The sequence below is a fragment of the Bombina bombina genome, chromosome 2 (genome assembly GCF_027579735.1).
Source record: "Bombina bombina isolate aBomBom1 chromosome 2, aBomBom1.pri, whole genome shotgun sequence".
Lineage (NCBI taxonomy): Eukaryota > Metazoa > Chordata > Amphibia > Anura > Bombinatoridae > Bombina > Bombina bombina.
Genome location: NC_069500.1, coordinates 670,397,735 through 670,420,427, shown reverse-complemented (window position 1 = coordinate 670,420,427; position 22,693 = coordinate 670,397,735). Strand labels below are relative to the sequence as shown.

Here is a 22,693-nt window from a genome sequence, read left to right as displayed (position 1 = left end):
ACGCACACACACAGAGTTATACACATACACACACAGAGTTATACACACACACAGAGTTATACACATACGCACACACACACAGAGTTATACACATACGCACACACAGAGTTATACACATACGCACACACACACAGAGTTATACACATACGGACACACACACAGAGTTATACACATACGCACACACACACAGAGTTATACACATACGCGCACACACACAGAGTTATACACATACGCACACACACACAGAGTTATACACATACGCACACACACACACAGAGTTATACACATACGCACACACACACAGAGTTATACACATACGCACACACAGAGTTATACACATACGCACACACACAGAGTTATACACATACGCACACACACACAGAGTTATACACATACGCACACACACACAGAGTTATACACATACGCACACACAGAGTTATACACATACGCACACACACACAGAGTTATACACATACGCACACACACACAGAGTTATACACATACGCACACACAGAGTTATACACATACGCACACACACACACAGAGTTATACACATACGCACACACACACAGAGTTATACACATACGCACACACACACAGAGTTATACACATACACACACACACACACAGAGTTATACACATACGCACACACAGAGTTATACACATACGCACACACACAGAGTTATACACATACGCACACACACAGAGTTATACACATACGCACACACACAGAGTTATACACATACACACACACAGAGTTATACACATACGCACACACACAGAGTTATACACATACGCACACACACACAGAGTTATACACATACGCACACACAGAGTTATACACATACGCACACACACACAGAGTTATACACATACGCACACACACAGAGTTATACACATACGCACACACACACAGAGTTATACACATACGCACACACACACAGAGTTATACACATACGCACACACACACAGAGTTATACACATACACACACAGAGTTATACACATACACACACAGAGTTATACACATACACACACACAGAGTTATACACATACGCACACACACACAGAGTTATACACATACGCACACACACACAGAGTTATACACATACGCACACAGAGTTATACACATACACACACAGAGTTATACACATACACACACACACAGAGTTATACACATACGCACACACACACAGAGTTATACACATACGGACACACACACAGAGTTATACACATACGGACACACACACAGAGTTATACACATACGCACACACACACAGAGTTATACACATACGCACACACACACAGAGTTATACACATACGCACACACACACAGAGTTATACACATACGCACACACACACAGAGTTATACACATACGCACACACACACAGAGTTATACACATACGCACACACAGAGTTATACACATACGCACACACACACAGAGTTATACACATACGCACACACACACAGAGTTATACACATACGCACACACACACAGAGTTATACACATACGCACACACACAGAGTTATACACATACGCACACACACACAGTTATACACATACGCACACACACACAGAGTTATACACATACGCACACACACACAGAGTTATACACATACGCACACACACACAGAGTTATACACATACGCACACACACACAGAGTTATACACATACGCACACACACACAGAGTTATACACATACGCACACACACACAGAGTTATACACATACACACACACACACAGAGTTATACACATACACACACACACACAGAGTTATACACATACGCACACACACAGAGTTATACACATACGCACACACACAGAGTTATACACATACACACACACACAGAGTTATACACATACGCACACACACACAGAGTTATACACATACACACACACACAGAGTTATACACATACGCACACACACAGAGTTATACACATACGCACACACACACAGAGTTATACACATACGCACACACACACAGAGTTATACACATACACACACACAGAGTTATACACATACGCACACACACAGAGTTATACACATACGCACACAGAGTTATACACATACACACACACACAGAGTTATACACATACGCACACACACACAGAGTTATACACATACACACACACACACAGAGTTATACACATACGCACACACACACACAGAGTTATACACATACGCACACACACACAGAGTTATACACATACGCACACACACACAGAGTTATACACATACGCACACACACACAGAGTTATACACATACGCACACACACAGAGTTATACACATACGCACACACAGAGTTATACACATACGCACACACACACAGAGTTATACACATACACACACACAGAGTTATACACATACGCACACACACACAGAGTTATACACATACGCACACACACACAGAGTTATACACATACGCACACACACACAGAGTTATACACATACGCACACACACACAGAGTTATACACATACGCACACACACACAGAGTTATACACATACGCACACACACACAGAGTTATACACATACGCACACACACACAGAGTTATACACATACGCACACACACACAGAGTTATACACATACGCACACACACAGAGTTATACACATACGCACACACACAGAGTTATACACATACGCACACACACAGAGTTATACACATACGCACACAGAGTTATACACATACGCACACACACAGAGTTATACACATACGCACACACACAGAGTTATACACATACGCACACACACAGAGTTATACACATACACACACACACAGAGTTATACACATACGCACACACACAGAGTTATACACATACGCACACACACAGAGTTATACACATACGCACACACACACAGAGTTATACACATACGCACACACACACAGAGTTATACACATACACCTATCGCTGCAATATACAAAAATCAAACAAACACAGATTTCTTGAAACAATACTTCCCCAAACACAATACTAAGTGTTGGTAGCCAACAGAACTAAAGGCAATAGCTAGCTGAATAAAAGAAAGGTTCAGAGCTACCTCTAAACTGTAAGCTCCATGGGCAGTGTCTTATGCCCCCTAGAATGTAAGCTCTTTGGGCAAAATCTCCCTTACATACCTGTATAATACTTCTAAAATAACTGTAAGCTTCTTACAAGTTTAGTTACAAAGCAGGGCTGTCCCCTCCCAATCTGCTGCCCTAGGCAAATGCATTGTATGCCAAGGCCAAAATACACCCCTGACAAAGTGTTTGCATCAACAACTTTAACCCTTACAAAGTAATATGAATATATAAATATATATAGATAAATAAAGGAAGTGACTAAGAAATTGTCACAAGAAAGAAAATGGAGGATACATTTAAATTTGTATGTATCTTCATTTTGAAATAACAGATAAATACGGTAAACTAAAGTTGTTTTTATTTATTAGAATTACACAATTTTATTTGATTTGTAATTCTTTTTATTATGATTCATACTTAAAGAGCTTCAAAAGAAAAAAAGAAAGAAAAATGAAATAAAAACAAAAAGAAAAAAAGCAAGCGGGCAGTACCTCAAGCCAAGATTTCAATTTGCTCTTTTCCAACTCAGTGACCTGCTGCTCTCTCTTGAAGTTCTGTATGATAGTATCACGACTTTGTATGCCATTTTCAAAGGTCTTTTTTGATTCTACCCACGTATGCTGAGCCGTCTGAAATACAAACTCCACGCTGTTCATCTTTTTATGTAGATCTTCTATTTGTGCTGTTTACAGAAAGAAAATACATGATGCCAACAGTGATATCAAACTCTAAAACAATCAAACATATTAAAGCACTATTTCAACCAACTTTTCTTTATGAAAAAGGCAGTTAAAAAGGGAGATGAAACTAAACAGTTTTCTTTGTCACGATTCAAATAAAGCATGCGATTTTTAAAAACTTTCCAATTTACTTATTTTATCCATTTTGCTTCATTCTCTTTGTATTCTTTATTGAAGGAGCAGCTATGCACTACTGGGAGATATCTAAAGACTTTTGGTAAACCAATGAAGAGAAGCATTTTTGTGCAGCCACCAATCAGCAGCTAGCTCTCAATGCATTGCTGCTCCTGAGGCTACCTAGATATGTTTTTCAACTAAGGATACCAAGAGAATGAAGACATTTAGATAATAGAGAAACTAGAAAGTTGTTTAAAAATCCCATTTTCTGTCTGAATCTTGAAAGAAAGTTTTGGGGTTAAACTTTTATAATTCAGATATAAACCTATGTAGGCTCAGGAGCTGCAATGCACTACTGGGAGCTGGTGAGTCAATGACAAGATGCATATTGGGGTAGCCACCAATCACCAGCTAGCTCCAAGCAGTGCATTGTTGCTGAGGAGCCTACCTAGGTATGCTTTTCAACAAATGATACAAAAAGGAACAAAGTAAATTGTCAAAAGAAGTACATTGAAACATGGTTTAAAAATTGCATGCTCTGTTTCTTTAAACAAAACAAGAGGGGGTGGGAGAGAACCCAAAATATGTATAATCTTTATGAACGTCCCAACTCAACAATAGCACTGCTTTGCGTAAGTTCTCAGCTCGATTTCTGTAATATCTTACTTCTTAGATGTGGTGTTGAGTGGTAGCCAAGATGGCACAGTAAAAACAAACCTTTATAGGAAGCCCATATCGGGCAATTCTTTGCTCCATGCTAAGATCCGCCATCCAAGGCATGTGCCTTATGCAATCGCGAAGGGGCAGCTCATTAGAGCAAAACATAATTGTTCAGATGTGAAAGATTGCAAAATCTAGATGGAAGATGTCAAACGACGTCTTTTCCAAAGAGGTTAACCTAGAAAGACTGTAGCTAAAACACATAGGGAAGTTAGCAAGCTAAACAGATCAGATCTTCTTATGGATAACAAACAGGAGAATAAAAATGCACACAAAGGTGTAACATTTGTGACAGAGTATAGTTCTCAATATGAAGAGATCTGTAAAATTGTCAAACATCATTTTAAGATGCTGGTAGCCGATGACAGACTCATAAATTGTGTTCAGGAAGGGTTAAGATGCTCATACCGCAGAAACCGAACATTGGCTAATGTCCTGTCTCCTACTGTTCTTAAGAGACCCATTTCTCAGGGTAGTGCCTGGCTCACTCTAGATGTGGAGCTTGTGATTACTTGATTATGTCAGACCAATTTTACTCTACTGTAACGGGTAGGGTGTATGAGATGAATTTTTATCTCGATTGTACTTCAATATATGTTATATACTGCATTACCTGCACTAAATGTAGTAAGCAGTATGTAGGGCTTACCACAAGAGACATAAGGTCTAGGGTTAGAGAGCACCTGTCAACTACCAGAGTGGGTAAGGAAACTACCCCTCTTGTGTACCATTTTGCCCAGTCACATAATAAAGTTTTGTCTTGCTTTTCCTGGCAACCTATAGACATGATACCTCGTCCCAAGACAGGGGGCGATAGGGATGTTATCTTGCGCAAGAGGGAGATGCTGTGGATTTTTAAGTTAGAAACTAGAGTGCCACAGGGACTTAATTCTGAGTTTGATCTCATTAATTATTGGGAGTGAAGTATCCCTTTATTTTTCCTGTTTCACTCTCCACAGCGTCCCTCTCCTGTGCATTAATATTCACCCACCTTCCTCTAATATCTGTAGGATGTGAATTGATAATGTATCAGGACGATTAAGATAGGATACTAAGTAACATTGATACCAACTGATTACTAATAATATCATCAATGTTAATGTCTTCCTCTTGCCTCCTTGTTGCGCTTAATATGTGGCGTCTATGTCTCTATATATTGGAATATACATGTGGTTGATGCATTGTACATCTGGCCACTATTGCACTTATGCTTCAGGTTAATGTTGAACATTGCGTTACATAGTGATATATGCATTGACCATTTAGTTATTTTCTCTGCATATATATATATATATATATATATATATATATATATATATATATATATATATATATATATATATATATATATATATATATATATATATATATATATATCCATTCCTCTTTTGGTAGAGTTTTTTTCCTATGTACTTTGTGCTTGTACATATATATTCATAGGTTATGTATATGAACCTCTATCTAGTTACATTATAGAGTTCACTTTTCTAATTAGGAGGGGTTAACTTCTGTCTGCCCCCCTTTGATTTAAATTTAACTTAATGTGTACTAAACATGTGGGGCTAATACAACATATCCACTTATAATGGTATATCTATACTGTGGTGCACACTTGTAGATAGCTCTAGTAATCTTGCGTGAGGATATAAATACTACATACTATTTATATATGCAAGTTTATATACTATATATATATATATATATATATATATATATATATATATATATATATATATATATATATATATATATATATATATATATATATATATATATATATATTTTTTTTTTTTTTGTTCTCTCCTGTACACATAGGGTTAAAGCACACTGGGCATGTTTTTAAACTCAAATGTTTTTAACCAATAACGTTGCTGCAATTTATGTATATATTGTACACTTGCGTCTGGCTTCGATATGCTATGATTACGGCTTTATGCCGAAACGCATAAGCTTGCCAGCCAGAGGTGCCCTTATCTCAATTTTGTACTTGACTACTTGTCTGTTTTTTAACATGACTTGTTAATAAACGTTATGTTTTAATTTAAGACTAACTCTCTCTGGTACTTCTTTTGGGACTGTTTCTTTAAATTCATTTTTAAACTGATATTGAAATAAACAAGAAATTAAGGTTTGTGAATACGTTGTACAGACTTCCCAACCATCCCACTCAATTAAAAGGACAGTAAAGACCTTAGGATTTTTATATCAAATGGTTTTTTTATGCGTAATGAAACTACTCTGCAATATAATTTTCATTATTTATTTTGTCCCCTTTTCAAGTAATTTAGCTCTGAAAATTGAGCAATGTCTAATACTTAGAACTTGAAATGCATCCTTCTGACCTCTCAAGGCTAACCCTGCTATATTTATCTGTAACTAGTTTGCTTTTATCTGATAACAAATGAAAATAAATGCCTTTTATACTAACTTTAAAAAGGGACATTAAACACAAAATCATTGCTTGAATGATGTTTTCAGAGCAAAGATTAGCCTGAAAATAATCCATGTATTTTTAAAAATCATATTAAATATTGAAAATAAGGGTAAAGATAATGTCCATAAATTAATGTGCACCGCCATATTGTAACTTAGGTTACCTTTTCTGCGGAGGCCAATTAGGAATACTTGGGCAACCAAATGACTGTGTGGAATATAGCTGTGTCTGCACTTCCATGTTTAACATGAATTGGAAAGCTCACAATATTCATAATTAAAATTACAGTAAAAGGATAAATAATGAAAGTATATTGAAAAGTTGTTTAAATGGACACCAAATTTTTTATTTCATGATTCAGATAGGAGTAAATTAGAAAGTTGCTTAAAATTCCATGCTCTATTATCAATTTTTCTTTGTTCTCTTGCTATCTTTATTTTAAAAGCAGGAATGTAAATCTTAGCAGCCAGCCCATTTTAGGTTCAGCACCATGGACAGCGCTTGCTTATTGGAGGCTTACATTTACCCACCAATAAGCAAGCATAACCCAGGTTCTCAACCAAAAATGGGCCGGCTCCTATGCATCACATTCCTGCTTTTCAAATAAAGATAGCAAGAGAACAAAGAAAAATTGATAATAGGAGTAAATTAGAAAGTTGCTTAAAATTGCATGCTCTATCTGAATCATGAAAGGAAAAAATTGGGTTTAGTGTCCCTTTAACTAAATGTAATTAAACAATTTATATTAATATCTTGAGGTGTTTAATGTCCCTTTAAATCTGTGGCTAGTCTGGTAGTCTGACTAAAGCCCAGATTGGCTCCTGCAAATAAGGCAAATGGTGGGTGGAGTTTTGCTATTGAAAAATAATTGCAGGGAAAAAAAAGATGTTAATTTGTTTTAAAAACATTAAGACTCGCTTGACTAATATATTACTTTATAGCAGCACGACAGAAATGTCTTGTAACTTACAAGGTGTTTACTGTCCCTTTAAGGAGCTCTGTCCTGTTGTCCCTTCTTCCTCTATTTCCCAGTTTCACAATATGGAACCTGGTACACTCCAGACCCAGCCCAGAAACTGTAACCCAACCACATATTTATTTATCATTTTAAAACTGAATTAATGATAGACTAGGCAAAAAAGGTAGTAGTGAGTAAATTCTGTCTTGAAGAATTGAGTCCAAATAACCCTACAACAAACTAAATTAAAAGGATGGAATAATCAAATTAACAACAAATTTATTTTGTTGCAGTAGCCAATTAAAGGGACATGAAACACAATTTTTTTTCTTTCATGATTTAGAAAGAGCATGCAATTTTAAACAACTTTCTAATTTACTTCTATTATCTATTTTGCTTCATTCTCTTGATATCCTTTGCTGAAAAGCATATCTAGATAGGCTTAGTAGCTGCTGATTAGTGGCTTAACATAGATGCCTCGTTTGATTGGCTAACCCATGTGCATTGCTATTTCTTCAGCAAAGGATATCTAAGGAATGAAGCAAAATTAGATAATAGAAGTAAATTGAAATGTTGTTTAAAATTGTATTATCTACCTGAATCATGAAAGAAATATTTTGGGTTTAGTGTCCCTTTAATTTCCCTCTGCCGCATGTCTTAAAATCCAGATAAGGGTTATAAAAACTCAAAATTAAGTGATAAAAAGGAAAAAAAAATCTGCAAAAAAATTAGTCAAAAATACGCTGTTTATTTCTATTAAAATACATTTAAATAAATTCACATGAAAATAATGTATGTACAGTGAGCAAAGAAGGAGCTCTGTACATTGAGTATCATGATAATATCCTGAGGTAAATAGTACGTTTTATTTACTTGTTGTTTTTTTATTAAAAATGGAATTCCTTTGAATTACTGAAGAGGACATACATTCTTCCAGTAAAATCTGTAGAATTTCTAAAACCAAGCTTTACTAACTCTTAGAGATGAGCATTTGTTTAGTTACGTATGCAATAAATATAATGTAACGAAAAACGGATATTCGTTTTAACTAAACAAATATTCAAATGAATGCACCACCAAAATTGAAAGAAAATGAAAAAAATACTGATGGAATTAATTAATTTTCTTTAAAATTACATTTAAAAAGGGGAGGTTAAAGGTACAGTCAACACCAAAATTGTTATTGTTTACAAAGATAGTCAAACGCCTTTACTATACATTCCCCAGCTTTGCACAACCAACATTCTTATATTAAAGGGACATTAAACCCACATTTTTTCTTTCATGATTCAGATAGAGAATACCATTTTAAACAACTTTCTAATTTACTTCTATTATCTAATTTGCTTCATTCTCTTGATATTCTTTCCTGAAAAGCATATATAGATAGGCTCAGTAGCTTCTGATAGGTGGCTGCACATAGATGCCTCATGTGATTGGCTCACCAATGTGCATTGATATTTATTTAACAAAGGAAATCTAAAGATTGCAGCAAATTAGGTAATCGCAGTAAATTGGAATGTTGCTTAAAATTGTATTCTCTATCTGAATCATGAAGGAATTTTTGGGGGTTTAATGGCCTTTTAAAGTGAATGTATAGTTGAATGAATGAGTGACCGGTTTCTAAAAATACTATTAAATTAACAGGGGCACTTTAATTAATTAATTAAACTTTAGATTGCAATTTTTTTTTTGTTTGTTTTTTTAAATACTTAACCTTTTTCTTTAGCAAACCCAGACCGGCAATCCTCAGCTCCTCTGTACTTACCTCTGCAATGACAAAACTGGCTTCCTCCAATCATGGCATGCACCCCAGAGCGTCCAGCTCGTGAGGCCACGCCATGATTGGAGGAAGCCGGTTTTGTCATTGAGGTGCTAAGTACAGCATTAGAAGCGGGCAGAGGATCGCCGGTCTAGTTTTGCTAAAGAAGGAAGTATTTTTAAAAAACACTGCAATGTAAAAGTTTAATGAATTAAAGTGCCATTTTTTTAATAGTATTTTTAAAAATTGGGCACTCATTCATTCAACTTTACATTCACTTTAAAATATTTTATAAGATTTAAACCTCTAAATGTCTGCCTGTTTCTAAGCCACTACAGACAGACACTTATCACATGATTTTTTTTATTAACTTTTCACAACAGGACACTGCTAAATTATGTGTGTCATATAGATACGATTGTGCTTGAGTGGTGCAGGACACTGCACTAATTGGCTAAAATGCAAGTCAATAGATAATAAATACATATCCATGTGATAAGGGGGCTATCAGAAGAGGATTAGATACAAGGTAATCACTGAGGTAAAAAGTATATTTGTTAAACCATGTTTTCTTGGGCAAAACTGGGGGATGGGTAATAAAAGGGATTATATATGTTTCTAAACAATACAAATTCTAAAGTAGACTGTCCCTTTAAAAGTATTACTTGTATCACCCTGGAGAGCAACGCTAACCTGCTCCTCCTCTTCACAGACCTGCAGAGTAATAATTGTTACAAAAGATTCGGACAAAACAATTAGTCTAACTTACATCTATCAGAGGCCATCTACTTTCTTTGCAGGACTGAGCTAATTTCAAGACTCTCAGACCCCTGTAGTTAACCTATTAGGTGGCTGATGGACAACAAGTACTACTAACTAAACATCCTTAACATCATACCAGAAACACTATATAATATCTCAGGATATGTTTTAAAGTGACAGTGAAGTCAAAATTAAACTTTCATGCTTCAGATGCAATTGTAAACCCCATTCCAATGTACTTCTAAGAACTTAGCTCTCTTTTATCCTTTGTCAAAAAGAATACCTATTTAACCTCAGGGGCAGCAATGCATTACTGGGAGCTAGCTGTTGATTGGCGACTGCATATATAACTTGTCATTGGCTTACTTGATTTGTTCAGTTAGCTCCCAGTAGTGCATTAATGCTCCTTCAACAAAGGATGCCAAGATAATGAAGCAAATTTGACAATATAAGTGAATTTAAAAATGTTATGCTCTATCTGAATCATAATAGAAAAAAAATGGGTTGTATGTCCCTTTAAGTATTTTTAAGTGACTGGCTGATTAAATATGACAGATATGTCATATCTGGAATCAAAATAATCCCCATGATTCTGTGATGTGATTAATGACCAATTAATGGTTACTGTACATACATAAATACAATTATATTATGTCCTATCATTTCAGCCAGAGCTTGAGAGACAGACATTTCAAAACAGGAAAAAAAAAAAAAATTAACAGTATTGTGTTTTTAGTTTGATTTATGCCAAATTGTGTTTTTGGTTTTTTTAATTTATTAGTCTGGGTTTCCCTTAATCTTTTGTGGTGGCAGCAGTTTAGTGTGGGTGGCATTAAAGGGGAGTTTGGTGCATTTTCTGGGTCTAGGATGGACTAGAGAGTGTTTGTTAACTCTTGCACCCACTGAACTAAGTCACAAACGTGCCTGGAGTGGCTTGGCTGTGACAGAATGGTCAAAGCTGAAGGGTTGGTTAACCTTCTACAACACAAACCGTTGACAGTTGCAAGGCTGGTTAACCTTATTCCGCCACAAAAGTGAAAAAGAGTGTCTGTGTAGAAGTCACAATTTATTTGGGGTGAAATATAAAAAGGTTATATTTTGAGGAGGCCTATTTTTGGTCTTGGGCAGATGTACTGTTACTTTGTAATGAGAGCAACAGGCAGAATAGGGTGGAAGATCTTGGAAATCAAAAACCAAAACACGCTGTCACAGAGTATACAGTACTGTACCTCCACTACCATCATAGTGCTAGCCGATACTACCATATTGCCTGTGAAATAATTATTTTAAGAAGTCTATCACAAATTTAAATACACAATCTTAAAAAACAAACAAAAAAAAAACAAAAAAACTTTGTCACCCATGAAATACACACAACAACTTTTGTAGTAACAAATTATATTGTATTTGATTTTTGGATATAATTTAAATCCACATGATTACATTACTGAAATCTTTATCAAAACTATTCACCTATGATTTCAGTTCAGCAAACGCAACAAATTACAGTCAAGTATTACTATATAACTAGTAACTTAATGTATTACGTGATGTATGCTACCTTTAAATTGTTCCTGCAGCCGTAAAGAATTGATTTTCTCTTCTTCCAGGGACATTTTTTCCATACTACATTGCTTTCTTGCTACAGCCAATTCGTACTCTAGGCTTTGACGCATTGCTTCCCCTTTCTCTATCTCAGAACGGAGCTTAGCAAACTGACTTTCATAAGAGGACAGCTGTGAAAATAATAGAAAAAAAAAAGTTACAAATCCTATAAAATGTATGAAAACATTACTTCTAGAGGCCCTTGGACTGAATGGTACTGAATAGAATTGTGCATTTTAAAAAAGGTAATATTCCAGGATCACATTTTCTGAAAGGGAGAATAATTTTAACAATTTATTTTCAATTACTGATCATGATATTAGAGTTAAGAAGGATGCAACTTTTGCTCCCTCTTCCCCACATATCTCTGAGTTTCATTGGAGATTAGATGATTGGTTGCTAGATCTCCCACCAATGTCAAATGAGATTAGGGAAGTAATAGCAAAATTCCTACTCTTTAATGATAATGATTAGACATCAGTACAAACCATTTGGGCTTCTCTTAAAGGATTTTAGAGAGGTCATTTTATTAAAAAGGCTTTTACTTTAGGGAAGAGACAAGGTAAAAAAAAAAAAAAAAAAACCTCTAGCCAAACTCACAGGTCAATTTAGGACTTTGATACTCCAACAAAAATCTAATCCTTCCCCTACCCATAGTTGCAGTTGGTAAATATTAAGCCCAAGCTTAGAGAACTTGAGCTACCTAAAGTCCAGAGAACTCTTGAAAAATTCAAACAGATATTTTATTACAAGAGTAATAAAGCAAATACTCTGAGGAAGTGTGCCTGGTGGCACAGGAAACAGCAAATTGGATGATATTTATATTCTCTGTATACAATAAATATCAGACTTAATTGCAACAAGGTCTGCGTTTTTTTCTTCACTGAATGTACTAAAGAAAATACTCTATTAGCTACCAAATTGAGGAACTGAGCAGCACAACACAAAGCTTCCCATTTTTACAATTTACTCTAATTTAGGACTGACGCAACACCCACAAAGAGCTCCATTGGAGGGAATCTGAGAGTTTTTAACCACACTAAAGCTCTGTGTGCTAGACCCTGATCAAATTGACTTTTTCGAGTTGGCAATAACCAAGGAGGAGATCTAGTGTGTTGTTTTTTGACCGTTAAAGCTATGGAAGTCTCCAGGCCCAGGCAGCTTTACTGGTCATTTCTATAAAGTATTTATAGACTCATTCAGTTTGTTCCTTTGTAGAGTCTTTAATGATATAGTGACCACAGGCGTATTTTTAGAGAAATATCTTGAGGTAACAATTGTTACAATCCTTAAACCTGGAATGACCCACAACTATGCCGCAGTTATAGGCCAACCCACACATAAACATTGGTAACAAAATATTACACAAAGTGTACAATCATATACAAGACTTGGTGTAAAGTAAGGTTTTCCGATGACATTACGTGGTTTCATAAATATATATCCTTATTATTTAAAAAAATATAAGCTTACCTCTTCATTATGTTTGGCCGCCAATTCCAGTGCCTCGTTTTTCATCCTGTTAAGCTCAAACCGGAGCTCAGAAATGGTACTTAGATTGGCCTGATGTTCCCTTTCCAGTGCTCTACTTTGTGATCTACCAGACATTATAAAGGGGGAATAGTTTAATGATAAGTATTTTTATATAGGCAGCTTCACTGTATAAACTTTAAAAGGACACTGAACCCAAATTTTTTCTTTTGTGATTCAGATAGAAAGTTGCTTAAAATGTCATGCTCTAATTTACTCCTATTATCAAATTTTCTTTATTCTCTTGGTATCTTTATTTGAAATGCAAGAATGTATGTTTAGATGCCGGCCCATTTTTGGTGAACAACCTGGGTTTTCCTTGCTGATTGGTGGATAAATTCATCCACCAATAAAAGTGCTGTCTAGAGTATTGAACAAAAAAAAAAAAAGCTTAGATGCCTTCTTTTTCAAATAAAGATAGCAAGAGAACAAAGATAAATTGATAATAGGAGTAAATTAGAAAGTTGCTTATAATTGCATGCTCTATCTGAATCACGAAAGAAAAAAATTGGGTTCAGTGTCCCTTTAAGTGAAAACAGCATTTTCAGTGACTTGAAAGTTTTAAACAATAGTTTAACGGACATTGTAACGCAAAAATGACAAATTTGCTAGAGCGTGTCATTTTATCACTACTAAAGCGGCAGTACTGCGTGTTCACAGAAGTTCCCCACAGCTCCTGAGTGGTACTTTAATTATGTGTTTAACCCCATTGAGAAATTAAACACATAGGACTCCAAGTTGGGAAGCTTGTCCACCTGACAGTTAGTACGCGGGGACCAATGACTTGCAGGGTCAGTAGTGCTAAAATTATCTTGTATGTTCCACTACTATGTCCCTTCTAAACCCACAGCTAGCAGAGGCATTGTGTAAAAAGAAGGAACGAATCAGCAGACAAATGTTCAGTTAGTGAAAAAGGAGATCATACTATTTCACATGTGTGAGTAAAGAAGCATTTAATTCATCACACTGCTACTATAAAACATGCTCAATCAGCGATTCTGCTTTCCCATACAAAAGGAAAATGAGATTAAAATAACAAAGTATTATTAATCAGTAGTTTAAAAAGGGACAGTAAAGTCAAAATTAAACTTTGTAGAAAAGTATACTCTGGCTCAGGAGCAGAAATACACTACTAGGAGTTAGCTGCTGATTGGTGGCTGCTCATGTATGCCTTTTATCATTGGCTCACCTAATGTTTCAGCTAGCTCCCTGTAGTAGTAGTGACCCAATGGCAAGAGATAGATATGTGCAGCCATCAGAAGCTATCTCCCAGTAGTGCTTTGCTTCTCCTGAGCCTACCTAGGTATGCTTTTCAACAAATGATAACAAAAGAACAAAGCAAATTATATAATAGAAGTAAAGTAGTTTAAAATTGGATGTTCTGTCTGACTCATGAAACGTTCATTTTGACTTTACTGTCCCTTTTAACGAAGGATACCAAGAGAACTAAGCTTAATTGATAAAAAATAAGTACATTTGAAAGTCGTTTAAAAGTTAATTCTCTATCCAATTTAAGTGTCATTTTGACTTTATTTCCATGCAATACTCGTTTTAAAAGGGATAGTAAAGTCAGGAGTAAAAGTAAAACTACTGGAATTATAGCAACACTAGAACAATTACATTTTGCTTAATAAAAATATAATAAGAAATGCTGCAATCAAGACAGGTACTCTTCTAAATTAATTCCATGTAGTATTGTCTGCAGTGCAAAATAAGTTATCCAAGTGGCTGTGTTAAATAGCTCTACCTTAAAGGGATTCTAAACCCAAATTTTCCCTTTCATGATTCAGATAGAGCATGCAATTTTAAGCAACTTTCTAATTAACTCCTATTATCATTTTTTTTTTGTTCTCTTGCTATCTTTATTTAAAAAAAAAGCAGGAATGTAAAGCTTAGGAGCCGGCCCATTTTAGATTCAGCACGTGATTCTATGGGGGCTAGTTATCAATCCGTCTACTTTTCTGGCTTCGCCGGCCCAATACGTCCGCCTAAGCTCGCCTACCTTCGCCGCCGCGGACCTGAAAAAATACGCCTAAGTTATCAAATAAAGCTGTCAAAAAGCCGCGGGGCGATGAGCAGCGGACTGTGACAGTTATCACTCATCCGATCTCGCTGCCCTTCGGCTTTTTCCCAGCTTTATTGCTAGCCTGTCACTAAGCACTCACACTAAACTGCACTGTTCTACCCCCTATACCGGCGCCCCCGGAGCCCCCCGCAACTCAATAAAGTTACTAACCCCTAAACCGCCGCTCCTAGACCCTGCCGCAACTCTGATAAATGTATTAACCCCTAAACCGCCGCTCCCGGACACCGCTGCCACCTACATTATACCTAGTAACCCCTATCCTGCCCCCCCTATACCGTCGCCCTCTATTATAAAATTATTAACCCCTATCCTGCTGATCCCGCACCTCTCCGCAACTAAATAAATAGTTTAACCCCTAAACCGCCGCTCCATGAACCCGCCGCAACCTATAATAAATGTATTAACCCCTATCCTGCCCCCCACTACGCCGCCGCCGCCACTGTAATAAAATGATTAACCCCTAAACCCAAGTCTAACCCTAACCATAACGCCCCCCTAACTTAAATATTAATTAAATAAATCTAAATAAATTAACTCTTATTAACTAAATGAATCCTATTTAAAACTAAATACTTACTTATAAAATAAACCCTAATATAGCTACAATATAAATAATAATTATATTCTAGCTATCTTAGGATTTATTTTTATTTTACAGGTACCTTTCAATTTATTTTAACCATGTACAATAACTATTAAATAGTTATTAACTATTTAATAGCTTACCTAGCTAAAATAAAGAGAAATGTACCTGTGAAATAAATCCTAACCTAAGTTACAATTACACCTAACACTACACTATACTTTAATAAATTATTCCTATTTAAACTAAATACTTACCTGTAAAATAAACCCTAAGATAGCTACAATATAATTAATAATTATATTCTAGCTATCTTAGGATTTATATTTATTTTACAGGTAACTTTGTATTTATTTTAGCTAGTTAGAATAGTTATTAAATAGTTATTAACTATTTAATAACTACCTAGCTAAAAGAAATATAAAATTACCTGTAAAATAAATCCTAACTTAAGTTACAATTAAACCTAATACTACACTATCATTAAATTAACTAAATAAACTACCTACAAAGAACTACAATGAAATACAATTACATAAACTAACTAAAGTACAAAAAATAAAAAAAGCTAAGTTACAAAAAATAAAAAATTAAGTTACAAACATGTTAAAAATATTACAACAATTTTAAGCTACTTACACCTAATCTAAGCCCCCTAATAAAATAACAAACCCCCCCAAAATAAAAAAAATCCCTACCCTATTCTAAATTACATAAATTTCAAAGCTCTTTTACCTTACCAGCCCTTAAAAGGGCCATTTGTGGGGGCATGCCCCAAAAAGTTCAGCTCTTTTGCCTGTAAAATAAAAATACAACCCCCCCCAACATTAAAACCCACCACCCACATACCCCTAATCTAACCCAAACCCCCCTTACAAAAACCTAACACTAATCCCCTGAAGATCATCCTACCTTGAGTCGTCTTCACTCAGCCGAGCCACCGATGGAACTGAAGAGGACATCCGGAGCGGAAGAAGTTAATCCTCCAAGCGGCGCTGAAGAAATCTTCCATCCGATGAAGTCATCATCCAGGCGGCGCTGAAGAAGTCTTCGATCCGGCCGATGTCATCTTCAAAGAGGCGCTGAAGAGGTCTTCTATCCGGGCGAAGTCATCTTCCAAGCCGGGTCTTGAATCTTCCTTCCGCCGACGCGGAACCACCTTCTTCACCGACGGACTACGACGAATGACGGCTCCTTTAAGGGACGTCATCCAAGATGGCGTCCCCTCAATTCCGATTGGCTGATAGGATTCTATCAGCCAATCGGAATTAAGGTAGGAAAATCTGATTGGCTGATGGAATCAGCCAATCAGATTGAGCTCGCATTCTATTGGCTGTTCCGATCAGCCAATAGAATGCGAGCTCAATCTGATTGGCTGATTGGATCAGCCAATCGGATTGAACTTGAATCTGATTGGCTGATTCCATCAGCCAATCAGATTTTCCTACCTTAATTCCGATTGGCTGATAGAATCCTATCAGCCAATCGGAATTGAGGGGACGCCATCTTGGATGACGTCCCTTAAAGGAGCCGTCATTCGTCGTAGTCCGTCGGTGAAGAAGGTGGTTCCGCGTCGGCGGAAGGAAGATTCAAGACCCGGCTTGGAAGATGACTTCGCCCGGATAGAAGACCTCTTCAGCGCCTCTTTGAAGATGACATCGGCCGGATCGAAGACTTCTTCAGCGCCGCCTGGATGATGACTTCATCGGATGGAAGATTTCTTCAGCGCCGCTTGGAGGATTAACTTCTTCCGCTCCGGATGTCCTCTTCAGTTCCATCGGTGGCTCGGCTGAGTGAAGACGACTCAAGGTAGGATGATCTTCAGGGGATTAGTGTTAGGTTTTTGTAAGGGGGGTTTGGGTTAGATTAGGGGTATGTGGGTGGTGGGTTTTACTGTTGGGGGGGGGTTGTATTTTTATTTTACAGGCAAAAGAGCTGAACTTTTTGGGGCATGCCCCCACAAATGGCCCTTTTAAGGGCTGGTAAGGTAAAAGAGCTTTGAAATTTATGTAATTTAGAATAGGGTAGGGATTTTTTTTATTTTGGGGGGGTTTGTTATTTTATTAGGGGGCTTAGATTAGGTGTAAGTAGCTTAAAATTGTTGTAATATTTTTAACATGTTTGTAACTTAATTTTTTATTTTTTGTAACTTAGCTTTTTTTATTTTTTGTACTTTAGTTAGTTTATGTAATTGTATTTCATTGTAGTTCTTTGTAGGTAGTTTATTTAGTTAATTTAATGATAGTGTAGTATTAGGTTTAATTGTAACTTAAGTTAGGATTTATTTTACAGGTAATTTTGTATTTCTTTTAGCTAGGTAGTTATTAAATAGTTAATAACTATTTAATAACTATTCTAACTAGCTAAAATAAATACAAAGTTACCTGTAAAATAAATATAAATCCTAAGATAGCTATAATATAATTATTAATTACATTGTAGCTATCTTAGGGTTTATTTTACAGGTAAGTATTTATTTTTAAATAGGAATAATTTATTAAAGTATAGTGTAGTGTTAGGTGTAATTGTAACTTAGGTTAGGATTTATTTCACAGGTACATTTCTCTTTATTTTAGCTAGGTAAGCTATTAAATAGTTAATAACTATTTAATAGCTATTGTACATGGTTAAAATAAATTGAAAGGTACCTGTAAAATAAAAATAAATCCTAAGATAGCTAGAATATAATTATTATTTATATTGTAGCTATATTAGGGTTTATTTTAAAGGTAAGTATTTAGTTTTAAATAGGATTCATTTAGTTAATAAGAGTTAATTTATTTAGATTTATTTAATTAATATTTAAGTTAGGGGGGCGTTATGGTTAGGGTTAGACTTAGGTTTAGGGGTTAATAATTTTATTACAGTGGCGGCGGCGTAGTGGGGGGCAGGATAGGGGTTAATAAATTTATTATAGGTTGCGACGGTGTAGGGGGGGCAGATTAGGGGTTAATAAATGTATTATAGGTGGCGACGGTGTAGGGGGGGCAGGATAGGGGTTAATACATTTAATATAGGTTGCGGCGGGTTCAGGGAGCGGCGGTTTAGGGGTTAATACATTTATTATAGTTGCGGTGGGCTCCGGGAGCGGCGGTTTAGGGGTTAATATGTATAGAGTAGCTTGCGGTGGGCTCCGGGAGCGGCGGTTTAGGGGGTAATAACTTTATTTAGTTGCGGCGGTGTAGGGGGGGTCAGATTAGTGGTGTTTAGACTCGGGGTACATGTTAGGGTGTTAGGTGTAGACAGCTCCCATAGAAATCAATGGGATGTCTGTCAGCAGCGAACTTGTACTTTCGCTATGGTCAGACTCCCATTGATTCCTATGGGATCCGCCGCCTCCAGGCTGGCGCTTTGAAAACCAGGTACGCTGGGCCGTAAAAGTGCCGAGCGTACCTGCTAGTTTTTTGATAGCTAGCAAAAGTAGTGAGAATGTGCCGCACTTGTGTGCGGAACATCTGGAGTGACGTAAGAATCGATCTGTGTCGGACTGAGTCCGGCGGATCGAAGCTTAAGTCACAAAATTCTACTTTTGCCGGTCTCGAGCCTTTGATAACGAAGGCGTATCAGCCTCGCCACAAATACGCTGCGGAATACGCAGCGTATTTGAGGTTGACGGCTTGATAACTAGGCCCCTATGTCTCAACGTTTGGAGATTTAATTTTTGACCATATCATATATGCTTGATTTAAAAGCAGAGTGATCTAATTATGCTGCAACTGTAATAGTTTTAGTTCCATGTTGCAGCAATTTCAGCTTGAAGATGGCTGCTACAGTGTGTACATCATCTGCAAACTAGTACAAGTTGCTTTTTTTCCCCCCAATGTTGGCCATTCTGCTTCTAATAACAGAACAAAATGTTAAAGACAAAAGAAGTGATGTAATTTTGTTACTGCAGCAATAGGAGCAAAGCTGTGCAGAATTCAGGAAATTATGACTGTAACTGCAAACAAATTCTCTTATCTCAGGGAGAATCATGAAGCTTCACCAGAAGGGAGGCTCAACAATTAAAATGACTATTAATCATAATCTTACCTTTTAACTTCATTACTACTTGGGGGCCTCTGAGAGATCAACGTCATTGTGTCCATGGTTAGAGCTGTTCTTTCTAAACAGGATGTCTGTTATTCTAAATTGATTGTTTTCATCCAGACTACAAGCACTACTTTGACATATTATGTGGATTTATGATTGCCTGTAAACATAGGAACAAAGATACTGTGTGAGATTATAGCAAAATGATATAACTAGAGTGATTATAGAGTCTCTAACTTACATTAACACACAGACTAGCGTGCCAAAATCCAAACATTATATTTTATTTTTTATTACACCTCTTGAAAACAAAATTTACTTTTATAAATACACATTTTTTTTCAAATATTTTAAAAAAAAAAAATCAGAGAAAGTGCACAGAAGTGCACGATATAAATGCAAGACATACATAAAATACAAGCATACAAAAGATGAAGAAAAGATCAAAAAGAAATAATGAACATTATACTGAAGTTACACAAAATAGGTAACAATAGTGCGGAAGCGGTAGGGTATAAGGCACGGATATATAGTGCACAAGAAACCTGATGTTCCTAAGCACACCGTATTATGCTCTAATGGAGAGGTTAAGGCTAAGTTTCAGAAATGTGTACCAAGATAAATAGGTAAATTTGGTAATGAAAGTAAACTATTTTATTTAATTGCATGCTTTATCTGAATTATGAAAGTTAAATTTGTCTTACATGTCCCTTTAACCGGAGCTGAGCTAACTAGCAGCTGAACTAACCTAGATCTCTATTATACCTATACACATCTTTTGCAACTTTAATTCTTAACACAACCACTGACAAAAAAACAATTCCCTCCTAACACTCACCCCTATATAAAACCCCAATATGTACCCCCAGCTTCCACACTATGAACCCCCCTTTCTCTATGCACCTTAAATAGAGCTAATGAGTATTCTTTCTTCAGAGTCATGGCCATCAGCAACAAGTCTGGCTTATTTAGTCCCCAGTTACAGAGCCACAGTTCTGATTGGACTTTGAAGGGACAGTCAAATCAAAATTAAACTTTCATGATTCAGATAGGGCACACAATTTTAAACAACTTTCCAATTTACTTTTTTCATCAAATTTGCTTTGTGCTCTTAGTATTCTTTGTTGAATGCTAAACCTAGGTAGGATCACATGATCATTTCTAAGCCCTTGAAGGCCGCCTCTTTTCTCTAAGTGCATTTTGACAGTTTTTTTTTACAGTTAGACAGTGCTAGTTCCTGTGTGCATATAGATAGTGTGCTCACTCCCATTGAGTTATTTATGAGTCAGCACTGATTGGCTAAAGTGAAAGTCTGTCAAAAGAACAGATAAGGGGGCAGTATTCAGAAGCTTAGGTACAAGGTAATCAGAGAGGTAAAAAGTATATTAATATAACAGTGTTGGTAATGCAAAACTGGGGAATTGGCAATAAAGAGATTATCTATCTTTTTAAACAATAATAAAAATTGGTGTAGACCAGGGCCTGATAAACCCAGGAGCCAAGGAGTCACTGGCTCCTAGAAATTTACCCCTGCTGCTAACCTTTTGGGTTGTTCTCCATATTTTTATATAAAACTACCACTGTTTGGCTCCTAAAAGAATGTCTGGCTTCTAAAATATTCTTGCTGGCTCCTAATTTTTAAATAGATTTGTCGAGCTTTGGTGTAGACTGTCCCTTTGTGTGGTGGATGCTAAAAGTGGGTTCTCTACAAGGTTAATACAAGCACCATAGTTAGGTTTTACTGTGGTGGGAGTAAACTGAATGAATGTGATTATTTTATTTTCATCAGCCACATTTACTGAAAAGCACCAGCATTAATTGAAACTTAAATTCTGGTTCATATGATTAATATTTGTTTTAACATATAGCTATAAAAATACAAAAATAACATAATTTTAATACCCTTGATACACTCACCGAGGCTTGGTATACTACCTAGATGCTGCAGCTTGCCAAAAGTAACAATATGAACCAAAGCACAGAGAAATGCAAAATGTAGCTCAAATATGTATACAAATAGGTAAACAGATACAGTTATACAGAAAACAAAAATCAGAAAGACTATATTAATGACAAGCATGGAGGCAGCAAGCACAGTAGTTTGAAGTGTAAAGGAATACAATATAGCTAGACATAGGATACATATATTCAATATAGCAATACTCTAAATATAGGCAGTATATATAAAAGCAAGCATGAAGGCAAAAGGTAGCGATATTATAAATATAGACACCATATGCACAAATGTTAGACACATGAGTGTAAAAAATATATTTAATTAAAGCATTATATT

General features: G+C 36.1%; 1 protein-coding gene across 1 annotated transcript in view; it reads right to left on the bottom strand.

Moving 5' to 3' along the window:
* The window catches only part of CCDC171 (coiled-coil domain containing 171), an 849,190-nt gene that overhangs the window by 825,580 nt on the left and 917 nt on the right, over positions 1-22,693 (bottom strand). Inside the window, 4 exon segments of the mRNA XM_053700001.1 lie at positions 3,563-3,753; positions 12,126-12,300; positions 13,643-13,766; positions 20,401-20,560. Coding sequence (XP_053555976.1) covers positions 3,563-3,753; positions 12,126-12,300; positions 13,643-13,766; positions 20,401-20,456 — 546 coding nt within the window. The 5' untranslated portion in view covers positions 20,457-20,560.